Source organism: Lolium perenne, chromosome 5 (genome assembly GCF_019359855.2).
Source record: "Lolium perenne isolate Kyuss_39 chromosome 5, Kyuss_2.0, whole genome shotgun sequence".
Lineage (NCBI taxonomy): Eukaryota > Viridiplantae > Streptophyta > Magnoliopsida > Poales > Poaceae > Lolium > Lolium perenne.
Window position 1 is genome coordinate 242,451,858 of NC_067248.2, and position 14,250 is coordinate 242,466,107.

General features: G+C 44.8%; 1 protein-coding gene across 1 annotated transcript; it reads left to right on the forward strand.

The window, feature by feature from the left end:
- The first annotated feature begins 1,106 nt into the window (after positions 1-1,106).
- Positions 1,107-3,109, forward strand: LOC127302473 (3-ketoacyl-CoA synthase 4-like). Its single transcript, XM_051332945.2, has one exon. The coding sequence runs from the start codon at positions 1,263-1,265 to the stop codon at positions 2,712-2,714; it is 1,452 nt and encodes a 483-aa protein (XP_051188905.1). The 5' UTR covers positions 1,107-1,262; the 3' UTR covers positions 2,715-3,109.
- The last annotated feature ends 11,141 nt before the right edge of the window (positions 3,110-14,250 follow it).

A 14,250-nucleotide genomic window follows, 5' to 3' on the forward strand; every position in this document is an offset into this window, starting at 1 on the left:
CCGATATAGCGGAGTCCGTCCTCCAGAACGTGCAACATGAGGCCGACGCGGAACGGGAAGCGGAAGAGGCGGAGCAGGAGCCAGCGGTCGACCCATGGCAAGAGAGATACTCGAGTCTTACCGGATAGCGCACGACCGGAGGAACGCCGTCCGCATCCTAGAGCAGGCAGACCAGCAGCTTCTCCAGCGTGCCATGGTGGTCTCCCTCGAGCGGTTGCCTACTGAGAAGGTTGGGCGGCTCCTCATGGAGGCCAAGCGACAGAGGATCTTTGAGCTAAACGCTCGGATGCTCGCCGAGGAAACCCGCCGCGAAGATGAGTGGCCCACCCTCAACGCCGAGTTCACCATGAGGCGGCGGTTCACGTTGATCCAGCAGACCGCCTCTGCTCCGTCGACCGCCGCGAAGAACAACGGCGAAGCTGGGCTGTCGCGACCGCCGACAGACAACTAGTAGGGTTTTTTATTTTAAATTTAGTTGCTTCATTCAAACATGTAACTTATAATGAAATTTGAATAAAATTCTCAATTTCTCCCGTGTTTTTGTTGACCATATCATCAACTTAGTTGCTTTTCAAATCCTATCCTAATTTTTAACTACAGTCAGCGGGTCAAAAGGCGCACCCGGACCGAATGGGTGGCGCCGCGGTGGTGCCGCTGAACACACTGTTCTGACCGGCCGGATCACGAGACACATTCTGTCCGCGGGCCAACCCAAACGGTCAGAAACGAATCATTTGGGACATCGATTTAGATCGACCAGCTAGAGATACCCTTAGCGATCAAATTTTACAAAGGTTATGATATTTGTAATAAAATCCTCTACAAAGTCAGCACCGGGACCGGATCCCCACCATTTATCCCCCTCAACCGCACCTCTGTGCGCTGCCACAGGGTGGTGGCCATAGATCGTCGCTTGAAACCTCGAATCATTTCATTCTGGACGTGCATCTGAGTCAAATCCTCCCCCCTCCAGCCTGCGATTTGAATTCATCATCTGAACTAAGAGGACGTGTCATTAATTCCACCTGAGGCCTACGCACGTACTACACCACCGATTCATGCATGTATATCCACTGTTGCTGGCCAAGTTGCCAGTCACTTCGAGCGCCCAACTGTGGCTAAATCAAATTTATCGAAATTGCACACCATCGACGGCGTTCGAAATCGCTAGTCGCGCCGTGGTGGTGGTGGTGGCCGGCGCTCGCGCTAAACCCCTATAAAACCTCCCTTGCTCAGCACCAGCGACGCACACACACAAAGCCATGGACGTAGCTCACAAGGACCACCTGCTCGCGGCCTTCCATGGCCTCCTCGGCGCCGCGGCACTCCTCCTCTGCGTCCTCGCCGAGGCCCTCGTCTTTGCCTTGCAACGGAGCATGACGCTCTACCTCGTGCCGGTCTCCGCGATGCTGCTCCTCTGCCGCTACCGCCGCCGTCGCGCCGCGGGCGGCAGCATCGGGCTCGTCGACTTCTCCTGCCTCAAGCCGCCCCGCCGGCTTCGGCTCCCGGTGGCAGCGCTAATAGAGCACTTCAACCTCATCGACTGCTTCGACGGCGGCAGCATCGAGTTCATGGCAAACGCCATCCAGTCCAGCGGCATGGGCAACGAGACCTACTTCCCGCCCGCGCTGCACTACCTCCCGCCGGCGTCCACGCACGCGCACGCCGTCCAGGAGGCGCACATGCTCTTCTTCCCCGCCCTCGACGACCTCTTCGCCAAGACCCGCGTGCCGCCGTCCGCCGTCGGCGCGCTCGTCGTCAACTGCAGCGGCTTCTGCCCGGCGCCGTCGCTCACGGCCATCATCGCCAACCGCTACGGGATGCGCAGCGACGTCAAGACCTTCAACCTCTCCGGCATGGGCTGCAGCGCCGGCTCTGTCGGCGTGGACGTCGCCGCCGGCGTCCTGCGGGCGCACGCCATGTCGTACGCCGTCGTCGTCAGCGCCGAGATCCTCACGGTGGGATGGTACTTCGGCAAGGACCACGGAAAGCTCCTCCTCAACTGCAACTTCCGCACCGGCTGCTCCGCCGTGCTTTTAACGAACAACATGGCGGCGCCAGTGAAGTACCGGCTCGTCAACATGACGCGCACGAACACGACGGCCAACGACCGGAGCTACCGGGCGGGGTACCGGGAGGAGGACGACGAGGGCATCACCGGCTTCACGCTCGGCCATGGCGTCGGCCGCATGGTCAGCGAGCTGCTGCGCGCGCACCTCGTCAAGCTCAGCCTCTCCATCCTGCCTTGGCGCGAGAAGGCGCGCTACACGGCCGCGTTGCTCGTGTCGATGCGCCGGCGAGGGCAAGACAAGCTCGCCGGCAGCAGTGTCTCCGGCGCGGCGCCGATGCCAGACTTCCGCGCGGCGGCGGACCACTTCTGCCTGCCGTCATCGGGGAAGCCAATGATACTGCGACTGGGAAAGGGGCTCGGACTGGGCGAGAGGGAGATGGAGGCGGCGCTCATGGCGTTCCACCGGTTCGGGAACCAGTCGGCGGCGGCCTTGTGGTACCAGCTCGCGTACCTCGAGGCCAAGGGTCGGGTCCGGAAGGGCGACACGGTGTGGCAGCTCGGCATCGGGAGCGGGCTTAAGGCCAACAGCCTGGTGTGGGAGCGCGTCGCCGTCGCCGACGACGTCGCCGGCGGGCGCGCCGGGAGGAACGCTCTGGGGCCGTGGATGGACTGCATCCACCAGTACCCGATGTGGGATACGTAGGAGAAGCACAGCTTGCTCGTAGCGCGCACGCATGCGTGCAGCACTGCCATCGATCGTGCCATGTTTCATCAGTCAATGTTGTTCTCAGAAGCCATCCAAAAGAATGGGAAGCCAATATCCAGTTTAGCGATATAATTCGCTTCAGCGAGTGTTTTACTTCGATCACTGCTCCTCGTTTGGTGGCAACGATATGATGGATGTAGAAATGCTAAACGCAAGGAAGTTAATCCTACTTTGGATGTAACTCGTCATAGTATTTTTTTTTTTCAGGAAGGAGAAGCGCAACCTCTAAATCAAATAACTTAAGACGGAGCACCAAGCTAGCTGAGAACTAGCAAATCCCTTTTGTTTCAATCCAAGTCGTCGTATGGATAATAAGTATATTCGTTCCAATATTCTTAAGCTAAGTTCTTTAATTTTGTTCATTAATATATGGTTCAGGAACACGTATTGTCATTAGATTTGGCTAAAAAATATTGTATAATTACTAATAAAGCCAACCATCCTTGCTGGACCATCTTTTTTGTCCTACTTGTTTAAGCACACTAAGTGATTCGCAGCATAGAAACAATCTAGAAATAGAAAATCATAGGATTGCAATGTCATATCGGCATTAATCTTTCAGGAATTCGTATGATTTTTTTGTTTGTATCCACCAGAGGGAAAGCAAATGTTTCTTAAAAGGAGGTATGAGTGGATGTTAGATTTACTATGAATTCTAGTACACAAAATTAATTAGAAAATTTTCCTACGGAGAGCATTGTCAAATTGATCAGTCTGACCTTTGAAACAATTGAATACCATCACAGGTTTTATGACCTTTTTTCATCATCTCTATGTTGTTTGCAAATTTTTACATTACCTGCTTTTCCAAACTTGTCGTGGGACGTTGATTTTAGGATGATGGAATGTTTGCTACTCCCTCCCATTCATAATAAATATCGATGTCTTAGTTAAAATTTAAACTAATTTAAACAAAAACTTTGACACTTATTATGGACCGGAGTCCAGAGGAAGAGTATTTCATTTGATTTTATGCCTGTGGATAGGGTGTCAAGTGAGATCTCACCTAAATCTCACTTGTAATGCATTTTGCTTTTTGTAGTGTAAATTTTCACACTAAAATTTGAACAAGAAAAATTAAAATACACTATAAGTGAAATTCCACCGGGATCTCGCCTTGACACCCTACCTAGGGTGAAATGTGATTGAATTCTAGGAACAGCTCTTGTGGATTTACAAAGTGGGTGTGCATGTAATAGATACATCTAAATTTTAACAAATTTTCGACATGTTACGTGGGACGGAAGGAGTACAACTTTTGCACCTTGAAATAGAGTGCTGGCATATATACTGGCCTGCTAGGTGTCCTTGGTATTACCACGCACGAGTGGAGCCGTATGGTCAGCGACATGAGACGTGACCTTGCTAGCTATCTTTAGACGTGCAAAGGACGCATGGACGGTGGTGCGTGGAGTACACACATTTGTGGGGGAAGTGACCTTACGAGAAATGGTCCTGAGTAATCAATCAGCTGGGCGTTAGGTTGCAAATAAGTGTGTCCGTGGAACGTTTCTGCGGCAGCTAGTAAATAAGGTGGTACACTGGTACGTGTCGTGTATACACATGCATGCTGGCATTCATGGTGGCTGCAGGGGAGAGACAGTGCATGTCCTAACGTCAGTGGCCTATCACAGATTCACAGTTGCATGTCGTATTTACAAGGCCGGGCGTATGTAGACTGACTCTGTCGTGAAAGCTGCATAGCCAGCCATCAATTGCAGCAGTGATCTTAGGAGAGCAGATCTCATTTCAACAAGTATCTACACATAATTAATGAGAAACTTGCTCCAGCAAAATGTACTCGGACACCGGCACGGCATCTAAAATCAACGCGACAAACGTTTTTGTTATTTTGTTTTGGATGTCTGAGAAACATTTTGTAGTCGATGTTCAAAACTATTCAATCTGGACTGGACATTTGAGATTTGTACAAATGCAGAAGTGATGACAAGATCTTCATGTTTGAATATTGGCAGAGAAATAACTATTTCTATGTCGACTAGGAAACAATCACTCTCACAATACGTCATACTCCACGCACCAAACATGATACTCCCTCGTCCCTCTATCCCAATTTAAGTTGTTCATATTTTTGCATGAAATTTAAAGTTTGTAAAATTTAATCAATTATATAATAAAATATACCAGTTTTTATAATATGAAATAAGTATTACTAGAATCACGATAAAATATATTTTCATATTAAATATGATATATATCGTAGATAATAACGAGAATGCACTTTTGTAGCTCGGGCAACATGTAGGCTATTTTTTGAATCTATGCAAATTTCATTTCAAATATGTTAAAAAATTCCAAAAAAATTACGGTGATGTAGACAATATTGCAATCTACAACTGTAAATTTTCAGAATGAAATATGTTGTATTCTTGGTGCAGAAAAAATAATAAATCTTGATTTCAGCATTGGTGAACAATAGTAAACAATACACTAAAATCTAGAGTTTGTAATTTTGACCCATAAGTATAGGGGATCGCAACAGTCTTCGAGGGAAGTAAAACCCAAATTTATTGATTCGACACAAGGGAAGCCAAAGAATATTTATAAGTTTTAACAGATGAGTTGTCAATTCACCTGCACCTGGAAATAGACTTGCTCACAATAGTTTATCAGTAGTAACAATTTTATAGCAGTGGTAGTAGTGAAGTAACAGAAGTACATAAATAAAAACAGCAGTAACAATAATTGCACTAGACAGCAGGATTAAAACACTGTAGGCACAGGGATGGATGATCGGGCGATGCATGAATGAGATAGTCCATATAATAGCAAGACATAGGTATTGCAAGTAATACTGATATAAACATCCTAGTATAAAATAACCACATACGTGTGTTCCTATTAATCATGCGTGCTTGCAATGAGAAACTTGCATGACATCTTTTGTCCTACCAGCCGTTGCAACGGGGCCTCAATGTACTCCTTTTAATAGAGTACCGGAGCAAAGCATTAACACTCCGTGAACACACGTGATCCTCACATCATAGGCATCCCCTCTGGTTATCCCAATTTCTATCACTTTAGGGCCTCGGGTTCCGGACAACAATATGTGTATACAACTTGCAGATATGATAAAAAATAATAATGCAGATATGATCAAAAACAATAATTATCATCATGAATCAATAACATGTTCAGATCTGAGATCATGGCACTCGGGCCCAAAGTGACAAGCATTAAGCATAGCAAGTTGCAACAATGTCAAAAATACTAACAACGAATACTAGACACTATGCCCATAACAATCTTATAGTTATTACATGACCAATCTCATCCAATCCCTACCATCCCCTACAGCCTACAACGTGGAATTACTCACACATGGATGGAGGAATCATGGATGGTTGATGGAGAGGCGTCGGTGATGGCGATGACGATGATCTTCTCCAATTCCCCATTTCGGCAGGGTGCCAGAACAGAGTTTCTGGTCCAGGATTGGGTTTCTAGTGGCGGCGGAGCAGCGGAACTTTTTCTAGAAAAATGTCGACCCCCCCCCCCCCCCCGATAATTTCAGGTCAGGGGCTTTATATAGTGCGAAGGAGAGGTCGAGGGGGTGACCGAGGTGGCCAGACCACCCCTAGGCGCGGCCAAGCCTGCCCCGCGCCTAGGGCAAGTGTGGGCCCCTCGTGGCCCCCTCCGTCTCGTCTTCTGGCTCCGTGAGTCTCGGGTGAAATATGGATTTTGTGATATTTTCCGGAAATTTTCCTGAAAGTTGAATTTCTGCATAAAAACAAGACACCAGAGCAATTCTGCTGAAAATAGCATCAGTCCGTGTTAGTTACATTCAAAACACACAAGATAGAGGGCAAACAACAGCAAAAGTGTTCGGGGTAGATACGTTTTAGACATATCAACTCCCTCAAGCTTAGCTTATTGCTTGTCCTCAAGCAATTCAGTGACAACTGAGCGCGATAAAAGAAACTTTCACAAACCTATTTGCTTCATATGATGTATATATTCTCACTACATGATCAAATGCTTAGGCAATTCATAGTAAGAAGTATGCAACTAAGGATACTCAATAGTTATGCAAGCTATGAAAAGATACCAACACAATAATAAGCAACATGAAACATAAACATCTGCAGGATTGCAATGTTCATAATATGATAAGATAAAGTGGTATCTCGCTTGCCCTATTTGTGGAGCAAAACATAAATGCCGGGGCACCTCTGAAGTTCAGGAGAAGACTAGAAATAAAATTACCAAAGATTCAAGCATCACAATTATACCACAATTAATCTTATTCCGGGACAAGCACATTAAACTAAGAATGACAGCTATGTTTTCAAGAAGGTGCTCGAAGAAAGGATGGTGACTCAACATAAAAGTAAAAGATTGGCCCTACGCAGAGGGAAGTAAGATTACTCATGTGCTAGATCTTTTCATTTTAAATTCAATAGGAGTTTTGAAAAAAAAAAATTTGAGAGGTATGCATGTCTGTGTCAACGACTGGCATTAAATGATTTATCATCCCTTCATATAGTGACATCAAGAGCGGCTCCCATGTAGTTCTCCAATGCACACCATTATTTAGGATCTCTCCAGTACATAATGTGCGGAGGAGTGTTAGTTTATTTGTTCATTTTATATTTTATTTGGGATGGGCACCCAACGCCTTGCTCTTTTTGCAATATTATGGACCAACACATTATGCGTGCTAGTCGCGGTGTGAAGTCATGAAAGGACAATAAAGCACTTAATACTTCCTCATGAGCTAAAACCCAAAACACAAAATAGGTGGTAATTTTGAAGGTTTAAGGTAGCACACAAGCAATTCACTTTGGAGTGCCAGTGAAATACCACATATAGGTATGTATGGTGGACTCAATTGGCACTTTGGTTTTTAGTGGTTGGATGCATGAGTAGATCTCATACTCAGTACAAGTGAAGGCTAGCAATAGACTGGGAAGCGACAATCAAGAAAGCAGTAACTGTCATAATCATGCTTGCGACAAATAAAATTAACGAAAGCATAAAAGTGATACAAGAACTCCGAGGCAAGATAAATCATCGAGGCTTAAATGACTTTTGTTTTAGTCTTATGCATGCTTAATAATGTGCCAAGTCGATTCAAATGAAGAATTCAGAGGAGGATACCACAATGTCATACCGCTATATGAATAAAGCAATGCAAGCTAATATCTATATGACATGTTACCTACTATTAGTAAATTGGAACTAATCATGAGAGAGCATAAAATACTGAGCATCATTAAGTATCATACACCTTAAACAAACAAACTAAGCATGTCCACATAAATGAGTATATGTACAAAAATGAAAACAAATAGAGTTCATACCAGCCTCTCACCACAACTAGAATTGTCGTGACCGTCATTATTGCTCTTCACTTGTGTGACTTGAATAATATGAAATGATAAACAAGCTCCAATGAAGTCACGGAAGATTGTTGAACCCTGCAGCAACTTTACAAAACCAAAGAAGAACAACAAATATTTTGGGGTTTTCGATTTTTAATCAACACACAAAGCAAACTCTTTTTGGATTTTTGAATAGCAAACCATAATGAGAAATAAAGCAAACTAAAAAATCAAATGAAGAAAAACAACAGAAATATTTTTGGTCTTTTTTTGTTTTGGAAAGTTGAAACAAAAGCAAGAACAACAAAAAGAAAAAAACTAACAGAAACATGCAAATGCAACTAGTGACAGAAATCTGCCAACCCAAAACAGCAGGTAAAGATCATATTTTTTGAAAATGTTCTATAACTCAGCTCGAAAATTTCTCAACTAACTAAAGTTATATAACAACCTGGGGCATATGATCAAAAATTGGCAGCTCCAAATTCTATTCTGGCTATTTATACGATTGTTTATGGTGACAACATAGAATCTGTTTTTGGGCAGCATCTTCCCCAATTCTTACCTCATTCCTATTAGAGGCTATCCCTGGTATAAAAGTGAAAATAAATAGGCTAAGGAGAGTTTATTACAGTAGTAACAACTTCCAAGATTCAATAAAAGAGAAATTACAGAAATAAACTAAAAAAGAACAAAAAGAAAACGAAATGTGGATATACAAAGTTCCGACGGAATATGATATGTAGATAAGCGAGATGTCGGTATACCTCCCCCCAAGCTTAGGCTTTTGGCCTAATTGGAGATCAACCCCAGGGGGACCAAGTAGTGTAAGAAATGTTGCCCCTGTAATACCACGAAGAAGCACCTTCGTACTGATATGAACTCGAGGATGCCCCGGTGTAGTGTGTGGTGTAGTCATCAGCGGCCGCCTCCTCCTGCTACTGCTGCCCATGCAATCCAAGCAGTCGCAGCTGCTCGTCGAACTCCTCCTTTGAGTGCGACCACAGCTTCCTGTGAACACTAAACAAACTAGATTGTGGTAGGGGAACCTCCCCTTCTTCTCCATCAACAAATAACATTCTATATACTATAGTTCCTGCACAAGAGTTAGCAGTAACAAATTGATGGTGTTTCATAGCAGCAAGATCAAGTCTCCGTGGTTCCAACAACACATCATTTGGATCAATAGGAAGATCCAAGCCAGCTATAATATGTGCAGCAATAGTTCCCCCATAAATGGGTCCTTTAGCAGACAAGCGACGAGCAATGAGAGCACCAAGATTGTACTTAGTATTATTGTTGACTGCGGTAGCTAGAAAACCCAAGTGATAATGAGAAATATTCCTAGTGTTTTTTCTACCAAGAATACTAGTGGCAAGTTAATAAGTAAAGTATCGAATAGCTGGGAGTTGAATGTTCCTTGTCTTGCCACGCTGGGCTCTGCGGTCATCATCATTCGTCACCTCCCGGTAGAGCTCCAACAAATCAGCGGGATTGTCCTTAATCTTCCTTGTTGTCCCAATAGTAGGAATACCTAGGATTTCACAAAATCTTGACAAAGACAAAGTGACAGACTTGTTATAGATTTAAATGCAACACTCGGCTTGAAGATAGTGTTGCTAAAGGAGAAACTCTCAACAAAGGTTTTAGTGAGCAAAACATATTATTCACTCTCATCATTCATGTAAGTAGTTAAGCCAACCCTGTCAACAAGGAGCAAGAAATCATCATAGATCCCTGCATCTATCATGAAGCTAGCGCAAGGGAAAGTGGATGGATGTGCATCTCCATCATCCCTTTCACCAATGTCCGGTGCTATGAGATCTTCATTATAGGATTGCCTAAATTGGGTAGATGATCTTGACGACCTCCTTGGCCCAGGTTCTTCCCTCTAAAAGATTTCTCCATATGTGTGGTTGTTCATCCTTGTTCTTTGAAATTTTTAGCAAACCTCATAAAAAGTGATTTTTAGGACAAACAAATGAAGGAGAACACTTGTAGAGACTTATAAGAGGACTAAACATGCACCAAAACAACTTATCCCATCATAATAAAAGCATGCAAGCTCACTTAACATGTCATCTACAGCAGCAAAATAATCAAGATATACTCCACCAAAAAAATTCTACTTGAATAATCGAAGGAGTCACATACCGGAGATCAAATGCTTCAAATTTCAGAAGGAAATATGGGCTGAGTAAGCAGTTCAAAAATTCGTGATGGAAAACAACAAGAACACGGGTTTGAGCAATGGGGATGTGTTTTCTCGGGTGAGTGAGTGGAATGGCAGAGGAGGGAGCAAGTGGAGGGCCAGGGGGCCCACACCAGGCCTTGGCGGGGCCTGGTGCTGCCCCGCGCCACCACATGGTGTGGCCGGCCTGTGGGCCCCCCTGGGCTGCCCAGGTGCCTCCCTGCCCCTTTTCATGCATAAAAATTTTCTAGATATTTTCTGGAATTTTTCGAGAAACTTATTTTTGGGCAATTTTCAGAATTTGAATAATGATTCTACAGCATGAAAACAATTATGGAATGATGAAAAACCAATTTAAAACTAAATCTACAAAAACTCTAAGAAATTCTAATAGAAAGTCAATCAATAGTACATAGGTGAAAGCATAGTTTCATTCATTGCAAAATTACTTTGCTAACAAGGTTGATCAAGTCTTGTTATCAAAACAATTTTATATGAATCAAAACTTTGCATTTCACAATATGATTATGTTACCTCAATCTTGATGGGCATAGTCCCAATCATGACAATGCCATTCTATTTCTTTGGCTTGGGCAAAGGCAAATGAAATTTCCCAATTAGGATGGTATCAACATTAATAATTGAATTTAGACCATATTTCCCAGCAATCTTCTTGGGAAAATAAACCGTGTGCTCTTTGTCATCAACATTAATAGTTACTTTTCCTTGCTTTCAATCAATAACAGCCCCTGCAGTGTTAAGAAAATATCTCCCAAGAATAATAGACATATTATCATGTTTAGGCATTTCCAGCACAACAAAGTCAGTTAATATCATACAATGATGAGCAACTTGAACAGGAACATCCTCACATATACCAACATGAATAGTAGTAGATTTATCAGCCATTTGCAATGATATATCAATTGGTATTGATTTTTCCAAATCAAGTCTTCTATAGAGAGAAAAAGGCATAACACTAACTCATGCTCCCAAATCACATAGAGCAATTCTAACATAATTATTTTTGATGGAGCATGGAATAGTGGGTATACCTGAATAACCAAGCTTCTCTGGAACCTTACCATTAAAGGAATAATTAACGAGCATAGTGGAGATTTCCTCATTTGGAATCTTCCTCTTATTAGAGACAATATCTTTCATATACTTTCAATAAGGAGGAAATTTAATAGCACCAGTCAAAGGAATTTGGAAAAACAAAGGTTTCATCCATTCACATAACTTGTTATAGTGTTCTTCTTCCTTCAATTTATGTTTCTTATCGGGAAAATCAATTGATTTTTGCACCCAAGGTTCTCTCTCACTACCATGTTTAGTAGCAATAAAATCTTCCTTAGTGTATTTTGTATTCTCAGTATGCTTTTCAGGTTCTTCTTTATCGGAAGCATCATTTTTATCATTACTACTTTCAGTTTCAGCATCAGAAATAGATATACTATTAGGATCTTTAGCAAGTTTAGAGGATCCTACAACAGTAGTTTTATGTTTCTTTTTCTTTTTCTTAGACTTAGTCCCAGTATCATTAGCTTGTTGAGAATCTTGTTCAATTCTCTTTGAATGTCCTTCAGGATATAAAGGATCCTAAGTAGAAATACCACTTCTAGTTCTTATTTCATAAGCATGTTTTTTCCCTAGAAGCATTAACTAGCAAATATTTTTGCACTTTGTTGAGCTGATCAATTTGAGTTTGAACCATATGGAAATGTTTAACAAGCATTTTAACATCATTAGAGGGTCTTTCCACAATATCATGCAAATTATTGATAGCTCTAGAATTTTCCATTAGATGATTTTCCACTCTCTTATTAAAATTATCTTGCTTAACAATGTAATTATCAAATTCATCTAAGCATTGATCATGAGGTTTGGAGTAGGGAATATCTCTACTATCAAACCATTGGAGAGAGTGTACCTCAATAGTGGAAGAACGAGGGATTGGCTTACATAGTTCTTCCATAGGTGGTAGATTCTTCACATCTTCAGATTTAATACCCTTCTCCTTAAGAGATTTCTTGGCCTACTTCATCGCTTCATCATTTAATTCAATCATTCCCCTTTTCTTCGGTGTTGGTATTGGCTCCGGTGTAGTCCAATCATCATATTTCTTGCTTATTTTGGCCAATAATTCTTCAGCTTCAGCAGGATTTCTTTTCCTGAAAACACAACCAGCACAACTATCTAGGGTATGTCCTAGATTCAACAGTTAGCCCATTATAGAATATATCAAGGATTTAATTTTTAGCTAGTGGATGTTTAGGTATTGCTCTAATTAAAGAACAAAATCTTGCCCAAGATTCAGGAAATTTCTCTCCTTCTACCTGCACAAAGTCAAAGATTTTCTGCAAAGCAACATGTTGAGCACTAGCAGGGAAATATTTCTGAAAGAAGATATTAACCAAACCGATAGGACTATCAATAGATCCAGGAGACAGACTATCATACCAAATTTTAGCTGCTCCTTTCAAAGAGAAAGGGAAAATTTTAGTGACAAAGTAAGTTGATATCTTAATATCATCGGAGAATAAATTGCACGGAGTAGAGAGTTCATTCATATGTTTCGTAGCACTTTCATTTTCAGTACCACAGAAAGGTTCTTTCTCAAAAATAGATATGAAAGATGAATCCAGAGAGAAATCATAATCCTTATCTCTAATGTTCGTATTAATCTCGGTGATCACATGGGTACGTGAGCACGCGTTTCCTACCCGACACGTGTCTAACGTCGTTGCTTCTACTGTTTGTCTGTGAGTATGTGATGAGATGGAATGAGCTTGTGGTCCTAAAATAAAGTGTCTCGCTTCTTATCCCCTCTCTCGCCAGATTCAGCGGTCCAGCGCCAGAGCCCGGCCGCCGCCCACGCCAAAGCTTCTTGGGATGCTGGGAAAGAACGTGCGAGCAGAGGACTCTGGAGGGGCGCCGGCAGCTTGCTCGTCTCGGTCGACTCCGCGGGCGTATGCGCTGCGGCCTCGCCGGCCGCTTCGTCGTCTCCATGGCTCGCTGACCGCGCCGGCATCGGCAGCTTGCTCGTCTCGGTCGACTCCGCGGGCGTCTGCGCCCCTCCGGGATCCGGCTAGGGATGAGGGTGGGAGACGATCTGGACTCCGATGCGCGCCCTAGCCCCCCGGCTGTGGCCGCACATGGCCATCTCATCCGTCCCCGGCTCGCCCAAGACGAAGATCCCCGGCGGCGAGGCAGGGGATGAATGGGGAGGGCTGCTCCGCGGCGCCTCCCACGGCGGGGATCCCGCGCGCTGGACGCCGACGGCTGGAGTGGGGCGGCGAGGCAGGGGACGACAGCCTGCAAGCCACCGCGCCCGTGAGCCGTCGTCCCGTGAGCCGTTCACGCGGTGGTTCGGGGCGGCGCGGATGACGGCGTCGTTCCTGGTGAAGAAGCTGTCGGTGTCCTTCTCCCCCGGGTCAGACAACCGCGTGGTGCACGAGCTCCGGCAGCTGGCCAAGTCCGGCGGCTCCGAAAGCCACGCCTTCATCGGGGAGGCCGGCGTCGTCCCACTCCTCGTGCAGCGGCGCCGCCCGCCCATAGCAGCAACATCGCCAGCCGGTGTATAGCAGCGTCGCCTGCCCGGCTTGTGGTAGCAGTGCCGCCCGCCCTTCGCAGCAGCTCCGCCCGCCCGCCTTGTGTTAGCAGCGCCGCCCGCCCTTCGCAGCAGCTCCACACGCTGGTGGTAGCAGAGCCGCCCCCTGCTGATTCTACGTCCTGGCTCGCGGATCCATTCCTGCCGCGCATGTTTGATCTGCCGGTGGATGACGCGTAGTGTTGGAGGATAAAGGAAGACAATAGTGGAGGAGGAGGGGGCGTGGTGGTGGGGCACTGTGACTGGAGATGGGCAAGGGCGGCTCAGTGACTGGAGTTGCAGCGCAAGCTAGGTCGCGGGCGGACGAGGCGCGGCGGTAGACAC

What these genes read in the sequence shown, in the direction of transcription:
- LOC127302473 (XM_051332945.2), top strand. Translation starts at nt 1,263, where the DNA reads ATGGACGTAGCTCACAAGGACCACCTGCTCGCGGCCTTCCATGGCCTC.